Below are 18,537 nucleotides of genomic sequence, written 5' to 3' on the forward strand. Positions count from 1 at the left end.
TTTTTATTTAGAGAAAAGAAAAAAAAGTAAAAAGAAAAAGAAAGAGATGCCTTTTTACAATTCTTTTAATATAGCATTACATGTGATTAGCAAGCATTATTTTTTAATGTGAAAATTCATCATACAGAGTACCTTGTTCATCATGGATTATGACTTTTCATTTCCTAATCTAAATGGACAAGAAAATTAATGGTGTCTTAATTTTGAAAAATGTTCTCATAGGGTGCATTATTAAGGTAACCACAGTGTAGAAATTGATTTCACAGATTTAAATTTTGTTAGTATTAAGCCCCTTTCGTGTAGATGTTTGCTTGCATTTAAGTATAGTAATGGGTTTAGTTTAGTGTGTGGGCTATGGTTTCCCTTCCAAGTAACAATTTATATTGTGAAAATTGAAGTGCTTAGGAGCATGTTACTATCTTACTATCTTAGCTAATAAAACAGGAAGGGAAAAAACAAAAATGAAGAAAGAAGTTATTGATCTAATCTTAAACTAGCTAGTGACAATTGTAGGTAGCTATTTGCACCTATGAAAGCATTTAATTTTATATGAATATTATGGACAGTCATTTTCATTTTGTATCTTACGTAACAATATAAAAGAAAGAATTTGCATATGACACAATCTTAAATTGGTAATACACAAGCTGTCAACTAAAATGGCCTTAAAGCACTGGCTAACCATTTTTAACATGTTATTTTATTTTTTTGTTGAAAAGGTTAACATTTTCGGGAATACCCTTTAAAGTAAATAAACTAAATATAACAAAGCTCATAGTAATTTCATTGAACTTTACTCCCCACTTGATGAAACGTGTAATAAAAAAAAAAAAAAATATATATATATATATATAGAGAGAGAGAGAGAGAGAGAGAGAGAGAGAGAGAGAGAGAGAGAGAGAGAGCGAAAATATTATAGTTATTAGTTCAAAATTTTAATTACTTTTTTTACTTGAAAAATGTTGAAGTGATTATGAGTTTTATTGAGAAATGCTTACAAACTCATATGACAATGGTTACAATTCGTGTTACATCAAGCATATATTAATTAAATTTCTTAATTGTAGAGTAAAACCAAGGCATGTATATTCAATTCTTTAATTAAACTCAAACACATAGTTATACTTTTTAATGAAGCATAAACAATCTTTTCTTTTCTAAGAAAACTTGAAATTGATGGAATTATGTGTTTGAATTTAAAGTTTGTAATGTCAACCGCGTTATTTTTAAAGCTAATGTAATAAAATTGCTCTAACTCATCTTCTTTTTACTCCTCTCTTTTTTCGATAAATCTTAAACTCACACGTTATAACCAAAACTGTATGCAGTAGTTTACTTACTTTTAGTACCTTCTTTTTCCTACCTAATCTTGATTCTGAAAAGGCTTAGAAAGTTCAACTAAATGAAACCATGGAGAGTTGTTTCCTCATGTACATAAAAGATCCAACAAAATCCGTGGTAAATTACTTTTTAAACCTTACATTTTAAAAGATATAACAAATTGCAAATTAAACCCTTTTTATTTATTTATTTATTTAAAAAAAAAAAACCGTTTCCATGAGGTTTAAAATTGAATATGAGTTAAAATATAGGGGTTCAATTTATTATACTCATAAATCCTAAGGTTTAAAATATAAATTATCCAAGAATTTATTAATCTCTTAATGGTAAGGGCCCACCAAAACTCCTCCACTACACTTAAAACATAAAACAGACATAACAAATTCCAGACCAGTTAACCCGCCACTACAAAAAATAATTTGACCATATTGCCCTCAATAAGCCAATTAATTTCCTATATATACCCACCCAGCTCTCACTGTCACTCTTACTCAGTCACTCTCACTCACTCTCAGTTACAGCTTTTCTCTCTCTAGAAACAAAAAACTCATAACATTTTCTCTCTCTAAAATCGAGATTCCGAAACCCTAGAAACTCAATTGGAGTTTCTGTCACAGAAAACTCTAACCTGAGGTATATATATATATATATATTAATATATATAATCATATAATTTTGTGTGTGTGTGTGTGTTTGGTTTTCGAGAAAAAAGGAAAAGAAAAGAAAAGTACATTTTGTAGTCTGTGGACTTTGTTTGGTTCCCGAGAAAAAAAGAAGAAGCTACTTTTCTATCAAAGGATTCATTTTGAACGTTGAACACCAAAAAAAAAAAAAAAAAATTGTTAATTTGTGAACTTTCATTTCTTTGAATGCTTCAAATTAATTGAAAAATTTATGGTCTTGGAGTTGGAGTGCTTCTTCGTTGATCATAATACTTGTAAGTCACTTCAGCTATAGAAAAATGATAGAATTGACTAATTAAGTAATTATTTACTGTTATTGTTGGAGGTTTTGATCAATTTTTTGCTATCAGTTTGTATTATGGCTTAGTATTATGTTATTATTGTGAGTAATCTTTGCTTATTTTTCAGTACAACTTGATTTGGATTATTGCTTTTATTACCACTTTGTTCAAGAAATTAACTCTTTTATGTGATTCCCACTTGTTGAATTACCCTGAAACTAATTTATTTGGGTTATTGCTTTAGTATTTGATCTTGATCAATATTTGCTTTACACATTGCCTAAGTTTTTCTTACTCCTTTGTTGAGGAAGAGATAGTTTGCTTGCTTGTTAATTTTCTAATTGTATAGGATACTAGATTAATTTAAATTGCTCAAAAGACCATTTCGCCGAGTTCTTCTTGTGAATTTTTTTTTCAGGGCTTTACTCTTCTCATCAAGTAAATAGCTTTTGCCTAAATCCCACTAATTGTATTACCGTGGACTCTAATTAATCTGAATTTTTGGTAGAGTATTTGCCTTTTGTCTTTTATCAATATTTGCTTAATACACAGTTCAAGTATTCGTCTTCAGGTGTTAAAATAGTGTGCTAATATATGTGGTTGAAATAAATTTTGTTTATTAAGCTATTGAGTTTCTTGACCTGATTGTGGAAATTTTTGTAATCCTGGGTTGAACAGATTTGGTCAATTTTCGTATGAAATATTGTTTCCCATACTATTAAGAAGCTAGTGTATTCTTAGACCAACTTTGGTAAATAACCATGGAGGTCTTATAATTCATTATGAAACCTCCATATTTCACTCAAATATTTGAAATTCTCTTATATTAATGGGTGAATCACAATGTTATCATTATTTGCATTTCAGGATAAGGTTCTTGAAAATCATGGTTTTCGACCTATGGGGCTCGTCATATCAACCAGGTTTACAAAACCTCTGCAGTCAAGTTTAGTTTTTGATTTTGTATAACTATTGTTTCAGATTGAACTCTTGAAGTAATACATCATATTGAATATGTAAATTTTTGTTGTAATATATGTTGAATTTGGATAATTACTTTTCAGTTGATCAAGAAAGCAGTTATAGTATGCAATCTGGATGGCAGTGCGACTTTTACTTTGGTTATGGATATGGTATATTTATGTTCCTTCTCATCTCTGCATTCTTATTGGTGTTTTTTCTTGTTAAATCCATGTTTCGTCTACATCTACGCTAATCATTTCCTGTGGTTGTAGATGTGATAGAAGAAGATGCTTTGAATGAGAAATCTTGTGTACAAGTGTTGGGGATTTTGATCACTAAGGCAGATGGTGAGATTCATGAACTTGAAAAAGATCTTGTATCCCTTCAAAGTGAATTAGCATGGGGAGAAGATGAAGAATGGTCTGAATTATGCTGTAATGCTTTGACAGAAAAGATTAATTACCTAGACATTTCAATAAGGAGTTTGAAAAATACCAATGAGAATGATGTTGAGGTTCAGTTGCTAATGCATAGAGGACCTGCTGAGGGAGTACATGAAATAGTGAAGGCTCTACTCAGAAATTGTTTCCAAAAGAAAGATGAGCAGGTTTGAGTAGAAAATTTGTCATTATGTTTTCCTTAATATTCTGCCTGCTCTGTTATTTTGCTTCAAGAAAATATGCTTATGAAAATATACTGCTCGTAGAAATTGGGGACCATATTGTCCCTCATGGCTGCAGTGCATTGAGATAATGTGGAGTATATGTTCATACCAGTTGGGTTTGAGTTGTTGAATTGCTGTTTAGCCTGTGTATCATATTAAGGGATGGGTAGCAAAGAAAGTATAGTAAGGAGTTCATATTTTTGTTAATATTATTCAAAATATCTTTGAATATTAGAGAAGTGATCAGATCTTAAATATCCTAATTGTCTGTAATATAGACTTCAAACTAGAACAGAAGTATTGTTATTGGTTGTCAGCAGCAACATAATGTTTTCATCTCATTTGTTTATCTTTTTAACTTGCTCTGAAACCAAATTTGACGATACTAATTTGCAGATTCTCCCATCCCCCAAAATTTTATGTAGATTATTTTCACAAACCAGTCTTCTATTTGGATTGTGGCATCAGTGCTTGTTGTGAGTTCTTTTTGTTGTCAATGGTCAGCCTGCAGAAATTGCAATAAAAAATTCAGGTAAAAATGTTTTGCCAATTGCACCCAAAAAGAGGGAAATGTTGAGCGACTCCAATTTGAAAATCCCCAGTGAGAAGATTGAAGAACACAATTCCACTACTACAGCAGATGAGAAAATTTTAGGCTCATCATCCATGCCTGACAAAAACAGAACAGATAATGATGAAAAGGTCAAGGCACTTCCCCCTCCCACTTCTGCTCTTAGTTTACCTGTGCCTAGATGCACTCTCTCTCTCTCTCTCTCTGACACCCCTTCCGTCTCTCTCTTTATGTTGTCAATGGTCAGCCTGTAGAGATTGAAATAGAAAATTCAAGTAAAAGTGTTTTGCTGCATGAAATTGGCCACTCTGACATGGAAATGTTGAGTGATTCCATTCTGGAAATCATAAGTGAGAAGGTTGAAGAACACAATTCCAGTCCTACAGCAGATGATAATATTTTAGGCTCATCATCCAAGCCTGACAAAAAGAGAACAGATCATGGTGTGAAGGCTAAGAATGTACTGCCTCCTCTCTCTATTATCTGTACATGTACCTATGTGCTCTCTCTCCTCTTTGACACCCCTTCCCTCTCTCTCTTTTTTTTGTCAATTGTCAGCCTGCAGAAATAGCAATAAAAAATTCAAGTAATGATGTTTTGCCACATGCAACTGGCCACTCCAACAAGAAGAAAATGTTGAGCGAATGCAATTTGAAAATCAAGAGTGAGGAAGTTGAAGAACACAATTTCATTCCTATGGTAGATGATATTATTTTAGGCTCATCATCCAAGCCTGAAAAACAGAGAACAGATCATGGTGAAAAGGTCACGAAGGTACCGCCTCCTCTCTCTACTCTCTGTACATGTGCCTATGTGCTCTCTCTCTTTGACACCCCTTCCTTCTCTCTCATTGTTGTCAATGGTCAGCCTGCAGAAATTGCAATAAAAAAATCAATTAACAATGTTTTGCCACATGCAATTGGCCAGTCGAACAAGAAGAAAACATTGAGTGATTCCAACTTGAAAATCAAGAGTGAGGGAGTTGAGGAACACAATTCCACTCCTACAGCATATGCTATTATTTTAGGTTCATCATCCAAGCCTGACGAAAAGAGAACAGATCATGGTGAAATGGTAAAGGTACTGCCCCCATGTTGCTCTGCTCTTAGTTTACCTGTGCCCATGTCCTCTCTCTCTCTCTCTCTCTAACACCCCTTCCCTCTCTCTCTTTTTGTTGTCAATGGTCAGCCTGTGGAAATTGCAATGAAAAATTCAAGTAAAAATGTTTCACCGCATGCAATTGGTCACTCCAACAAGAAGAGCGATTACAATTCAGGTCCAACAGCAGATGATATTATTTTAGGCTTATCATCCAAGCCTACCAAAAAGAGAACAGATCATGGTGAAAAGGTCAAGGGTAACAATGTTTTGCCACATGCAATTGGCCACTCCAACAAGAAGAAAATGTTGAGTGATTCCAATTTGAAAAACAAGAGTGAGGAAGTTGTAGAACACAATTCCACTCCAACAGTATATGATATCATTTTAGATTCATCATCGAAGCCTGACGAAAAGAGAACAGATCATGGTGAAAATGTAAAGGTACTGTCCTTGTGTTGTTCTGCTCTTAGTTTACCTGTGCCCATGTCCTCTTTCTATCTCACCCCTTCCCTCTCTCTCTCTTTGTTGTCAATGGTCAGCCTGCGGAAATTGCAGTGAAAAATTCAAGGAAAAATGTTTCACCTCATGCAATTGGTCACTCCAACAAGAAGAAAATGTTGAGTGAGTCCAATTTGAAAATCAAGAATGGGGAAGTTGAAGAACACAATTTCACTCCTATGGCAGATGATATTATTTTAGGCTCATCATTCAAGCCTGACAAAAAGAGTACACATCATGGTGAAAGGGTCAAGGTACTGCCCCCTTGTTCTAATCTCCGTTTACCTGTGTCCATGTCTTCTCTCTCTCTCTAACATCCTTTCCCTCTCTCCTTTTTTGTTGTCAATGGTCAGCCTGCAAAAATTGTAATGAAAAATTCAAGTAAAAATGTTTCACCGTATGCAATTGGCCACTCCAACAAGAAGAAAATGTTGAGCGATTACAATTCCAGTCCAACAGCAGATGATATTATTTTAGGCTCATCATCCAAGCCTGAAGAAAAGAGAACAGATCATGGTGAAAAGGTCAAGGTATTGCCCCATCTCTCTTGTGCTCTTTTTTTACCTGTGCCTATGTTCTCTCTCTCTCTCTCTCTCTGTGACACCCCTTCCCTCTCTCTCCCATCTTTTTATAGCAAGTCTGGACCTAAGACTTTCCTTGACACCACCCCACCCATTTACTAGTTGAAGACTTGGTGGAACCTTTAGCTTGAATCATTGGGTTACTACAATGAGACTGAGATTAGGTGGTCCTAGTGACTTATCACCACTGAAGTGTCCTTAGTCGATCCTAATTCTTTTTTTCCTGTCTTTCCCTCTTACATGAATAGCCTGCAACAACTATTAGGAAGGATTCTAGCTCTGATGCTGTTAAAGATGCAGCTGGCTTCTCCTTTGGTAAAAGTGACTTGAATGTTTGTGGAAATGAAGTCAGACAATATGATTCTACTGCTGCTGACAAAAATAAAACCTTAAATTCATCTTCGAGTCCTGAAGGCAAGGAAAATATTCCAAAAACAGATGAGGTACTAGAAGCTCTTTTCTTCACTTAATTTGAATCAATTGATTAGTATATAGTTAATACAAACTGAGATATTATACAACCTTGGGCCTTGTTTCAAGTAGAGAAGGGGTTGAATGATGTTCGTACAAGTTTAAGGATCAAATCTTACGAATTAAAAGGGATAGAAAGAAAAAGGAAAAGAGAGAGATATAGAGAGGAAACTTGTAAGATCACAAGTTAAAATTCAACTTAACTCTTTTCACTTGCTTATACAGCTATTTATTTTTATTGTTAATATCTTTTTAAACCATTGCACAGCCTGCAAATGCTATTGTTAAAGGGAGTAGTGCACAGGCATCTAGACATGCAACTGGGTTCAACAGAAGGGAAAATGATTCTGATTCTGATTCAGAAATAGGCGCTTTCAGACAAGCAGGAGGTGGAAATCCTGATTTAGAAGTAAAGCTAAGTGACTTGACAGTGAAATTTGCCCATAAAGGGTGTGGCAAAGGATCAAAGATTGCTCCAACTGACAAAGTTGATGCTTCAGAATCATCTGCAAAGGCAGAATGCAAGAGGAAAATCCCTCCACTAAGAGTGAAAGTAAAAGAAACTGGACTCTTTTCCTTAACTTCACTTTCAGAGATGCCAGATCAAAGGATGCAAGAAACAACCGAGCTGCAACAGTTAGAGGGGAGGAAATCACAAGCAGAAGACGATCAGAAGGTTGAAGTTGCTTCTAATGGAAAGAGACCAATTTTAAATTTGCCTCTGAAGCCACCGAAGCTGAAGAAAAAGAGGAAAATTGAGTCAGATGGACCATGGATCGAAGGACCAGCTTTCTCATCTGTTGAACTTAAATCAATTTTTTCTACTGCAAAATCCAAGACCCAAAGAAAATCTGGAGTCAGCACTGACATTGTCATTTTAAATCAGTCCCATAATGAGGTCATTGAGGGATTAGTTCAGCCTGGCCAGTGTGAAGCCAAAAAGTCTAGTGTTGCTCCTGATGACAGCAATATTTCAATTTCAGTGTCACAGAAGAAAAGAAAGAAAACTTCAAATTTGCCAATGACTCTGAAGATTGAAGATTCAGTTGTTCATAAGGACCTCTCAAACTTGCCTGGGAATGCAGCTGATGATGGAAGTAAGGAAAATCTTCAGAACATCAAGTCCTACTCCTCGAATGACTCCCATACAGAGGTCTGGGCGCCAAAATTAGTGAACTTGATGGATTTGTCACTAAACGAACTGAAGCGCATTGCAAAGGAACAGAATCTGACAAAGTATCATAAGCTTAAAAAACAAGTACTGGTTGAACTGTTAGCAGAAAGACTGGGTTGTTGCTGATTATATGAGCGGGTGTACATATTGGTCATCTGCTTCATTTCCTTGTTTCCATAGGTGCCTTCTTTGTGATTGTCTGATGTTCCATGGAGTTTGAACGGTTCCATTTTTCTACTTAAAGACTCTTGAGGTATATCTTCATCATCCACAGTAGGAACTCAAAGAAAGGGGAAAAGAAGAAAAGAAAATATAGTATATTTGGGTTTTTTTTTTAAGTTTAGTTTTTAGATTTCATGAAATTATGTTTCATGTCTTACAAAGATATACCTTTGATGACGAAGATAATATCCCAACTGTAACAGGATGTCAAATTTGCCATCGATCTTATGGCTTATGAACTTGTGGCAGATCTTGAAATTAAGTACATGATGAGCTGGTGAAAACATGTTCTATTTGTAATCACATTTCAATTGAAGGTTATGCCATTTTGTTTACAAAAAATCCTGCCCATGTTTGAGAAATCTCATTAGCTGGTTGGGCAAAATAAGGCCTTTTTCAGCAGTTTGTGACAACTTTTTTCACAAGTTTGTGACAACTTTTTTCACAATAAATTTCATAATTGTTGAACCGTGCTACTGAGTGACAGAGAAAAAGTGGTGAATCCTAGCCCAGTAATTGTAAAATTTGTTGAGAAAAAGGTTGTTTCTATAGCATTAACGATGTGCTTTGTGGCCGGAGGGGTAAAGAAAACAATAAATTCATAAATAAATATGGTTTCATGTTGCCCAACCAACGCTTGGGGTTGAGTTGAAATATAATTATGCCAAACAATTTTTTTTTCTTTTTTAAAGGCGCTTAGAACATAAGTCTGAAATTTCATTATCGTTTAATCTGTTATTTTCCAAGTTGTCTTTGAAATTGCTATGCATGTTGCAGTCGCATTAATAATGTTTTAGTCATGTTTCTCACTCACCCACACATACAGAACCATGCAAATTACATATATATATATATATATATATATATAATTCTTATAAGGTTTTTGTTTATCACAATCAATTGAGTTCCTGAGGTTTTTTTTTTTTTTGGTAATACGAAGTTCCAGTTAAGGTTTCTGAAGTTTTGGGGACTTAAAAATTTAATTCTTTTAGAGAACCAAAAGTTTTTCAAACGAGTTGTCCTGTAACTTGGTAGTATTCCATGATCTTAACCCACTTAAGCACAGCCCCAAATCCCCATACACTATTAACAAAGGGTCTGAAACTCTTAATTGATTTGGAGTTTTCTAGTTAGATATTAGTAAAACACAATAATTTCTTGCATTTATTTTATACATATAAGGAAATAGAATAGAGCCATAAAAAAAAAATAAATAAAAAAAAAAGTTCACTATTTTTGCATACACTTTTCGGTCTGGACAAAGAGCAAGTTCCATGAGATGGGGGACAATGAGCAAGTACAAGAAATTGACCCTGTGTTCAGCTTTACCGAACCCCAGAGAAAAGGGCACCATAATCCAAAATTAGAGAACATTCCTCTTAAGGCATTTGCAAGTACATTGACAAATCTATGTATGTTGTAAGATCACAACCACCATATTTTATAGATGGCAACCCGCAGAGATGCATATTAGACCACTTCTATATCGAGAAAATCATTAAATGATAAAGGGGCATCATATTAACATTCTAAAATATAATGTACCACAAGTTGTCCTTTCAGCTCACAATCTACTCATAGAAGTGCCATAAATTTGTCTCTCTCAGCTCACAATCTTAGAATCCTCCAACTTCAAGGCATCCAGCTTCCCTGTCAATACCTAAACAAAAGAAATTACACACACCAAATCAATTATTTCACATATCATTCATTAAAACAAGCCACCTAACTGAATAAAGGGTTTCAAATAGGCTAAAGTTTGAGATACAATCCATTCCCCATTGCAATTGCCTATGGGATTAATCATATAATAATTAAGTTGAAAACCCCCCCAAAAATATCAACACAATTTCTTGCCCTTGAAAGTTGAATATAAATTCCAAAAGCCTTTACCCTTCGACATTCAACCTTCAAGGAGAATGGGCACCCGTATATCACCTTTATGAGAACTTTAAATCTTACAAACAAAAACCTAGCTTTGTTTCTTAATATTAAAAATAATAATAAAACACCTTGCAAGCGAGGTAAGTTTTCTTTGGAAATTGATTTTTATTATCCTTTGGTTCTATTAACACAGCAACATCAATTTTTTGTGTGTAATGTCACTCATCTTCTGTTAAACCACTCTTCTCTATGCTCTGAAAGCTACTTCAGAGAGAAGGGAAAAAGAAGTAGAAATGTCTCCTTTGTAACCAAAAAGTGTATTAGGTTTTGAAACCTATCTTTCTACTCCATGTAAAGAACACAGATAAGAACATTACATCCAAAAATGCAAAGAGAAAAACAGTCCCAAGCAATCCATTTTTCGGAAACTACCAGCCAAAAACACGTTGTAAGTTTCCAATAACTTTAATACACCTATAGACAATGTATATCTTTTAGTAATTATCCATTAATAGTGTGAAAGGAGGTTGAGAAATTACTAAAACTCACTTGCTCCATTTGCTCCAACTTGAGATCAGCCTCCTTTGCTGCCTTAACAAGATGGGTTATACGATACTGGAGTTTTGCATTTTCCACAGCAAGCTTTTGCGCCTGCAAGTCACAAGTAAAAATATTTTAGCTCTCTTCGATACTGTCCAAATTTGAAGAGAACACAATAGAAATTGGTAGAACCTTTGCTCGTTCTAAAACCAGCTCTGCATTAGCCTCTTCAAGCTTTGACTGAAGTTCACTTATCAATTTCAAATGGTCCTCATTTTTAGCACCTGAACAAGTATGGACACAGACAAAAAAAGTTAGGACCAAATTTTGTAGCTTGGAAATTTCATCGGTTCAGTAAAGTGCCTTGGGACCTACCCTTCTTATTTGTAAGGGCAGCTTCTAGTCTGGACAAGCGTTCCTATTATATAAAAACCAGCTAGTTAGCAAAATTCCAGCGTAAATTGGAAAGGGGAAAAACAAACCTATATTATTTACATTAGAAACACAAATACTTTTTTACTAAATGAATTGCATCTAAGATATAAAGTGCAAAAAAAAGAAAAAAAAAGCCACATGAAATCATTTTTTTATACAATTAATTTTAAAATTGGGTTGAATGGGAACACATTTGGGACACCTGCAGCAGGTTCCTGACAAGCAAGTTTTTTTAAGGAAAAAACTTCCATCCAGTGATCTCCCGCGACACGTGACCATTTTAGGATACATATCGTGCTAGCTAGTGTCACCTCCAGTGAGAACTAGAGCCAAGCCAAACCCTTTTTTTAAATGGGTAAATTATAAACACGTTCACTGATTCTTGCTCTTATGGAAATCAAATTGTTCTTGTGGGCATAAAAATTTATGCCCAAACAATGTGATTTTCAACTTGCAAGCAATTCTAAATGAAAAGAAGATACTTTTTTGTATTCTTGTAATGAGGCTTCCAGTAGCCATCAAAAATCCAAGCAATTCATCTCTCACCACATACAACCTCTATGAGAAACAATGTGATAAAAACAAACCCTTTTTTTTAAAAAAATTTCGAAAACAAAAACATAAGAAGAGAGAGCATATATAAAAAATGCCCAAGTTTGAGTCCAACCAATCACAAGTTTAATTCCAAACTACTCAAACATGCTTTAATCTACATTCATATAAGCATACACAAAGACATAAAGGTCGTAAAATAAAAAATTAAAAAAAAAAAAAAAAAACCCATACCATAAAAAAGTAAATAAAGCCCAGAATCATGAAACATATAATCAGAAATAGCGACTTATCAAAAACATCTTCAGATATAGAGAAAGAAAAAACCATTGGAATTCATCAAGAAAAGTTTTATAAAAAAAGAAAAAAAGAAATGAAAATAGAAGAAACCAACCTCAGATTCAGAAGCTCTTTGGTAAAAGGGCTCCAAGGTCTTTTCCAGGTGGCTTCGATTCTCAGATTCCCCCATTTTTCTTATTCTGTTGGGTTTTTTTTTTTTTTTTTGGGTAGGGGGGTGTCTTAGTTTTTTCCGAACGGCTTCTTCAACCGTCAACTGCGTTGGCGTGGTGCTCGGGTTTTAGAGGACAGAAAACGTGTATTGTGATTACCTTATTCTAGCTAGGGCTTCCTGGGCTTGGCAGTGGCCCATATGGGTTTTGGCCCTTTGGGTTGTTTTTATGTGATTAAAAAAAACAAAACTCTTACAAAGTAAATCTCATATGATGAAAGTATCTAAAAAGGGAAAATATTAAACACTTATCGACCAAAAAAAAAACAGAGAAGACAAAAAATAATAATATAAGACCCAATCACACCAAAGCTATAACTTACCAAATCAAGCAAGCATTCCTAAGAACCACGTTGAATCAAAACATGAGATCATAGAATAATATTGGATTAGTTTTCAAGAAAAAAACTTTATAAAGTTGTAGGAATGGAAGTAAATGTAAGTTCTACCATAAAACTATATAAAACATTCTTACACGTAATCGCATGGTCCATCCCATCTTTTCAATTGCAGCATTCAGAGACGAAGGGAAAGACGGACTATTTTATTAAAGGAAGCAAATTGCAAACTTGGAAGTGTATACCATGGAGTAATAAAGATAACCATTTTTTTTTTTAACCCCACGTTTTAGGGTATTGGATATATACAAAATTTATCCTTATTTTTCTATCTTTATCACTACTTTTTGGGTAACTGTTTTTCTTCTTTCTTTATTTTTATTTTTATTTTTTAAAAAACGATGAATGACAACTTCTGCTAAGGAGTTAATGGGTCTACTACAAAATTTGTAAATTTTTTTTTTAAAAAAAAATGTATTTTTACCGAGTTATCCTTAAATTTTGAAAACCAACGTGAGTGTATTAGGAGTGTGGTCCTATTTTGTAGATAGTGTTTTATGTGGAAGTTAAAAAAGTTTTTTTACCAAATTTTGCCTCTACTTAAACGTAGGTTGTAAGGGTATTTGGAACTAAAAAAATGTCCAGTACTTAAACAGTAGTATAAATAAATGTGGTTTCAATTAAATCATATATTTCACAAATAAAAAATTAAACCCGAAAGTATATGAGTGTTATAATTAAACCCATGTTGTTTCACTTGACTTATCACACGCGCTTCGCGCTTGCAATGAGTTTTTTTTTTATTTTTTTTATTTTTTTTATATATATATTTTTTATATAAATTATCTTTAGCTTAGTATCATAATGTTTAAAAGTGAGATAGAGATTATGTCCCAATTCTTTATTTCAACCCTTGATTTTTTTATCTAACTCTCATGTAGAGGTATATGTAGAGGTATTGGAATTCAAATAGGAGAAGTCATCTGTGTTAAAAAGGTAAGATAAAACATCTAACCCCAAAAAATAAAAAATAAAAAGTCTCATATCACATTTCAATAACTCTAAGGGCAAATGACTTTTTTTTTTTTTTCCTTAAAAGAAAAGGGTCAAATGACAATTTTTGTTGTTTCCCACATCGAATTAACTTCCTCATTCTCATTAACCCTCAACTTTCCAATCACCCTTAGATTTGTGGACATTATCAGCATTTAGGAGTAAAGACCTCTGTACTGGATGTATCCTTTATTCCTTCTGTATGTGCTTGTGAGAGTTCATATATCTATCTTTGATTATCATCAAGTGTTTTTTGTATAGGTGTAGCTTGTTCTAGTTTTGTTTGCTATTAAGAGGGTTTTGTTTCTACGATTTTCAGCTTAAGCAACTTGTTGTATATGGATTGTTCTCAATAAATTTTTCTTTTAAAAAAAAAAATTAAGAAACACTACAAAAAAAATGCGGGCTATAGCCGCATTTTTTTGGATAGGGCCTATAGCTACGTTTAAAAAATGCGGCTATATGTCCAACCTTTTTTATTTATTTATTATTATTATTATTTTTAAGGATGACCTATAGCCATGTTTACAAAACATGGCCGATGAGGATAAGCACTAAGTGTTGTTCGTCCTTGCATAGTCGTCCAAAACAAAGAAGAAGTTATATTAGCTCGTCCAAGAATGAGAACACATAAAAGAACTTGTCCATAGACAACCAAGTCATGCCACGAATAGAACTCTCCATAGACGAGTATATCTATAGACGACATGTACATGGACAAGTGAATTATACTTGGTGAGTAATGTAGAAAATCCTCCATTAGATTCACATGAGTAGAATACGACACATTGCTTGATATGTGGAAGAAATTCCATATACAACGCCCCATCCAACCCATTTCCTTTGTCAACCGCCAGCATTACCCATAATGGTAATGGATCCAAACAAGTAGACCCACGTCTAAATCTCTATAAAAGGAGTAAAATCCATTCACCCAAGGTAAGTTCTAACCATTCACTATTTTCTTTCCTTGTGTCTTAGAAAGAAAATTGACTTAACCGTCGGAGGGTCCTTGGCCGGGTCACACCGGTCACCTTTGATAGTGCTTTCTATCTTTTCAGGATACACAGCCATTACCATAGCCCAAAGTATTTTAGCCTACTGATTTTCATGCTTCATCAGTTGGCGCCGTTTGTGGGAAAGTAAGAGAGTTTCTATCAACCTTTTTTGTTTTCATTAGTTGGCGTTGTCTATGATAAAGTAAGAGAGTTTCTATCAACTTTTCTGTTTTCCAAGATAAAAAGGCTGCATGGTTCGGACAAGGTCAATGGCTACTAGTCCAGGACACCAAGAGAGTGGAAACGCCTCCAGTCACCCAAATTGCGCACCACCACCCCTTGTAACCGTCCAACAATAGTTACAATTCATGGCAGCAACGATGGCATAACTTACACAACAAAACCAAGAGTTAACTAGGGAAGTTAACAGGCAACGTCAACAACATGGTGGAGAACGAGGTCAAAACTCAGGATTTGAAGGTGTTGAGAACAATGCTGAAGGGGACCATTCCAGGGGTATTGTCACTCGAAGGGTATTGCATTTGGAGAGAGAGATGGACCAAATGAAAAGAGCTATGGAAGAAATGAAGGATTCCATGAGAAGGGCAAACCACGTGGATGACCTCGTCCACAGAACAGATTCCCCCTTCACTGCGTCTATCACCAGCCATCCCTTGCCTTCCAAGTTCAAAATGCCCTCCCTAAATTCATAAGACAAGACATGCGACCCTTGTGATCACATTGCCACGTTCAAAACAACCATGCATCTGCAAGGTATTCTAGATGAAATTATGTGCAAAGCTTTTCCTACGACCTTGAAAGGACCGGTTAGAGTGTGGTTCAGAAAATTACCGCCAAACACTATAACTTTTTTCCAGGAGTTAAGTAAGTTGTTTGTTAACAACTTAGTAGGTGGACAAAGGCAAAAACATTCCTTGTCCAGTTTGTTGAGTATAGAGCAAGGAGAGAACGAAAGTCTACACTCATTTATCAGCCGTTTCAACAGAGAAGCCTTATTAGTGGATGAGATGGACGACAAGATCCTCTTGGTAGCTTTCTACAATGGAGTTAAATTGGACCTATTCATTCATAAGCTATATGATAGGGAGCCACAGATGATGGCTGAGTTGATACATTTGGCCTAAAGTTTCATGAATGCAGAGGATGCCATTATTGCTAAGAAGAAAAAGAAAGGTGAACGACTAGAGAATAGTGTATTGTGATTACCTTTTTCTAGCTAGGGCTTCTTGGGCTTGGCAATGGCCCATATGGGTTTTGGCCCTTTGGGTTGTTTTTATGTGATTAAAAAAAAACAAAACTCTTGCAAAGTAAATCTCATAAGATGAAACTATCTAAAAAGAGAAAATATTAAACACTTATCGACTAAAAAAGAAAAAAAGAAAAAAGAGAAGACAAAAAATAATAATATAAGACCCAATCACACCAAAGCTATAACTTACCAAATCAAGCAAGCATTCCTAAGAACCACGTTGAATCAAAACATGAGATCATAGAACAATATTGGATTAGTTTTCAAGAAAAAAACTTTATAAAGTTGTAGGAATGGAAGTAAATGTAAGTACTACCATAAAATTGCATAAAACATTCTTACACGTAATCGCATGGTCCATCCCATCTTTTCAATTGCAGCATTCAAAGATGAAGGGAAAGATGGACTATTTTATTAAAGGAAGCAAACTGCAAACTTGGAAGTGTATACCATGGAGTAATAAAGATAACCAGTTTTACTTTGAAAATTGGAAAAACAAATGATAATTATTCAAACATTTTACTTTGAAAAGTGAAAAAATAAATAAATAAATAAAAATAAAAATAAAAATAAAGAAAGAAGAAAGATAGTTACCCAAAAAGTAGTGATAAAGATAGAAAAATAAGGATAAATTTTGTATATATCCAATACCCTAAAACGTGAGGTTAAAATTAAAAAAATTAAAAAAAAAAAAAACAAAAACAAAAATGGTGAATGACAACTTCAGCTAAGGAGTTAATGGGTCTACTACAAAATTTGTAGAAATTTTTTTTTTAAAAAAAAAATGTATTTTTACCAAGTTATCCTTAAATTTTGAAAACCAACAGAAATGTGGTTCTATTTTGTAGACAATATTGTACATGGAAGTTACAGATATATTTTTGTCACATTATCCTTTAGTTTTGAAAACCAACGTGAGTGTACTAGGAGTGTGGTCTTGTTTTGTAGATAATGTTTTACGTGAGAGTTAAAAAAAACTTTTTTACTAAATTTTGTCTCTACTTAAACGTAGGTTGTAAGGGTATTTGGAACTAAAAAAATGTCCAGTACTTAAACAGTAGTATAAATAAATGTGATTTCAATTAAATCATATATTTCACAAATAAAAAATTAAACCCGAAAGTATATGAGTGTTATAATTAGACCAATGTTGTTTCACTTGCCTTATCATACGCGCTTCGCGCTTGCAATGAGATTTAAAAAAAAAATAAAAAAAAATTTAACATGAGCTTAGTATCATAATGTTTAAAAGTGAGATAGAGATTACGTCCCAATTCTTTATTTCAGCTCTTGATTTTTTATCTAACTCTCATGTAGAGGTATATGTAGAGGTATTAGAATTCAAATAGGAGAAGTCATCTGTGTTACAAATGTAAGATAAAACATTTAACCCCAAAAAATAAAAAAGAAGAAGTCTCATATCACATTTCAATAACTCTAAGGTCAAATGGCTTTTTTTTTTTTTTTTTTTCCCCTTAAAAGAAAAGGGTCAAATGACAATTTTTGTTGTTTCCCACATCAAATTGACTTCCTCATTCTCATCAACCCTCAACTTTCCAATGACCCTTAGATTTGTGGACATTATCAGCATTTAGGAGTAAAGACCTCTGTATTGGATGTATCCTTCATTTCTTCTGTATGTGCTTGTGAGAGTTCATATATATATCTTTGATTCTCATCAAGTATTTTTTGTATAGATGTAGCTTGTTCTAATTTTCTTTGATGTTAAGAGGGTTTTGTTTCTATGATTTTTAGCTTAAGCAACTTGTTGTATATGGATTGTTTTCAATAAATTTTTCTTAGAAAAAAAAAATTATGAAACACTACAAAAAAATGCGGATTATAGCCGCATTTTTTTTAGTTGCGTTTACAAAAAACGCAGCTATAGCTGACCTATAGCCACGTTTTTAAAACGTGTCTATATGTTAAGTCTATAGCTACGTTTGTAAGTGTTTTTAGATAGGGCCTATAACTACGTTTAAAAAATGCGGCTATAGGTCCAGCCAAATTTATTTATTGTTATTATTATTATTATTTTTTTTTTTTTAAGGATGACCTATAGCCACGTTTACAAAACATGGCCAATGAGGATAAGCACTAAGTGTTGTTTGTCCATGCATAGTCCTCCAAAACAAAGAAGAAGTTATATTAGCTCGTCCAAGAACGAGAACACATAAAAGAACTCGTCCGTAGACAACCAAGTCCTGCCACGAATAGAACTCTCCATAGACGAGAATATCTACAAACGACATGTAAATGGACGAGTGAATTATACTTGGTGAGTTATGTAGAAAATCCTCCATTAGATTCACATGAGTAGAATATGAAACATTGCATGATACGTGGAAGAAATTCCATATACAACGCCCTATGCAACCCATTTTCTTTGTCAATTGCCAGCATTACCCA

The 18,537-nt window shown here is 33.9% G+C and overlaps 2 protein-coding genes across 9 annotated transcripts; one reads left to right on the top strand and one right to left on the bottom strand.

Annotated features, from left to right (window-relative positions):
- Nucleotides 1-1,774: 1,774 nt before the first annotated feature.
- Nucleotides 1,775-8,880, top strand: LOC115953476. Of its 8 annotated transcripts, XM_031071135.1 has the most exons (14): nucleotides 1,776-1,974; nucleotides 3,173-3,251; nucleotides 3,370-3,438; nucleotides 3,541-3,615; nucleotides 3,718-3,875; nucleotides 4,437-4,634; nucleotides 4,751-4,963; nucleotides 5,062-5,277; nucleotides 5,371-5,583; nucleotides 5,692-6,045; nucleotides 6,144-6,356; nucleotides 6,456-6,632; nucleotides 6,932-7,126; nucleotides 7,423-8,880. In XM_031071135.1, exons 2-14 carry the CDS (start codon nucleotides 3,206-3,208, stop codon nucleotides 8,452-8,454), a joined length of 3,159 nt encoding a protein of 1,052 aa, XP_030926995.1. In that variant the 5' UTR covers nucleotides 1,776-1,974; nucleotides 3,173-3,205; the 3' UTR covers nucleotides 8,455-8,880. The 8 variants fall into 8 exon arrangements, with proteins under 8 accessions (XP_030926991.1, XP_030926994.1, XP_030926995.1 ...); XM_031071131.1 differs by having other exon boundaries at nucleotides 1,775-1,974; nucleotides 3,541-3,875; nucleotides 5,371-5,577; XM_031071134.1 differs by having other exon boundaries at nucleotides 1,775-1,974; nucleotides 3,541-3,875; nucleotides 5,431-5,583.
- An 871-nt stretch (nucleotides 8,881-9,751) lies between these two features.
- Nucleotides 9,752-12,545, bottom strand: LOC115952414. The gene is made up of 5 exons (XM_031069585.1): nucleotides 12,356-12,545; nucleotides 11,350-11,392; nucleotides 11,167-11,258; nucleotides 10,984-11,085; nucleotides 9,752-10,210 (listed from the first exon to the last, which is right to left on the bottom strand). The coding sequence occupies exons 1-5, from the start codon at nucleotides 12,428-12,430 to the stop codon at nucleotides 10,154-10,156; spliced, it is 369 nt and encodes a 122-aa protein (XP_030925445.1). The 5' UTR covers nucleotides 12,431-12,545; the 3' UTR covers nucleotides 9,752-10,153.
- Nucleotides 12,546-18,537: the final 5,992 nt, after the last annotated feature.

The sequence above is a fragment of the Quercus lobata genome, chromosome 7 (genome assembly GCF_001633185.2).
Source record: "Quercus lobata isolate SW786 chromosome 7, ValleyOak3.0 Primary Assembly, whole genome shotgun sequence".
Classification (NCBI taxonomy): domain Eukaryota; kingdom Viridiplantae; phylum Streptophyta; class Magnoliopsida; order Fagales; family Fagaceae; genus Quercus; species Quercus lobata.

Coding starts and splice junctions, on each gene's coding strand:
- LOC115952414 (XM_031069585.1), bottom strand. CDS start 12,430: ATGGGGGAATCTGAGAATCGAAGCCACCTGGAAAAGACCTTGGAGCCC. Junction 11,259..11,349: donor TGCCCTTACAAATAAGAAGG/GTAGGTCCCAAG, acceptor ATACTTGTTCAG/GTGCTAAAAATGAGGACCAT. Junction 10,211..10,983: donor AGTTGGAGCAAATGGAGCAA/GTGAGTTTTAGT, acceptor TCTTTTGTTTAG/GTATTGACAGGGAAGCTGGA.
- LOC115953476 (XM_031071129.1), top strand. CDS start 3,206: ATGGGGCTCGTCATATCAACCAGGTTTACAAAACCTCTGCAGTCAA. Junction 3,252..3,369: donor TACAAAACCTCTGCAGTCAA/GTTTAGTTTTTG, acceptor ATTACTTTTCAG/TTGATCAAGAAAGCAGTTAT. Junction 4,635..4,750: donor GAACAGATAATGATGAAAAG/GTCAAGGCACTT, acceptor GTCAATGGTCAG/CCTGTAGAGATTGAAATAGA.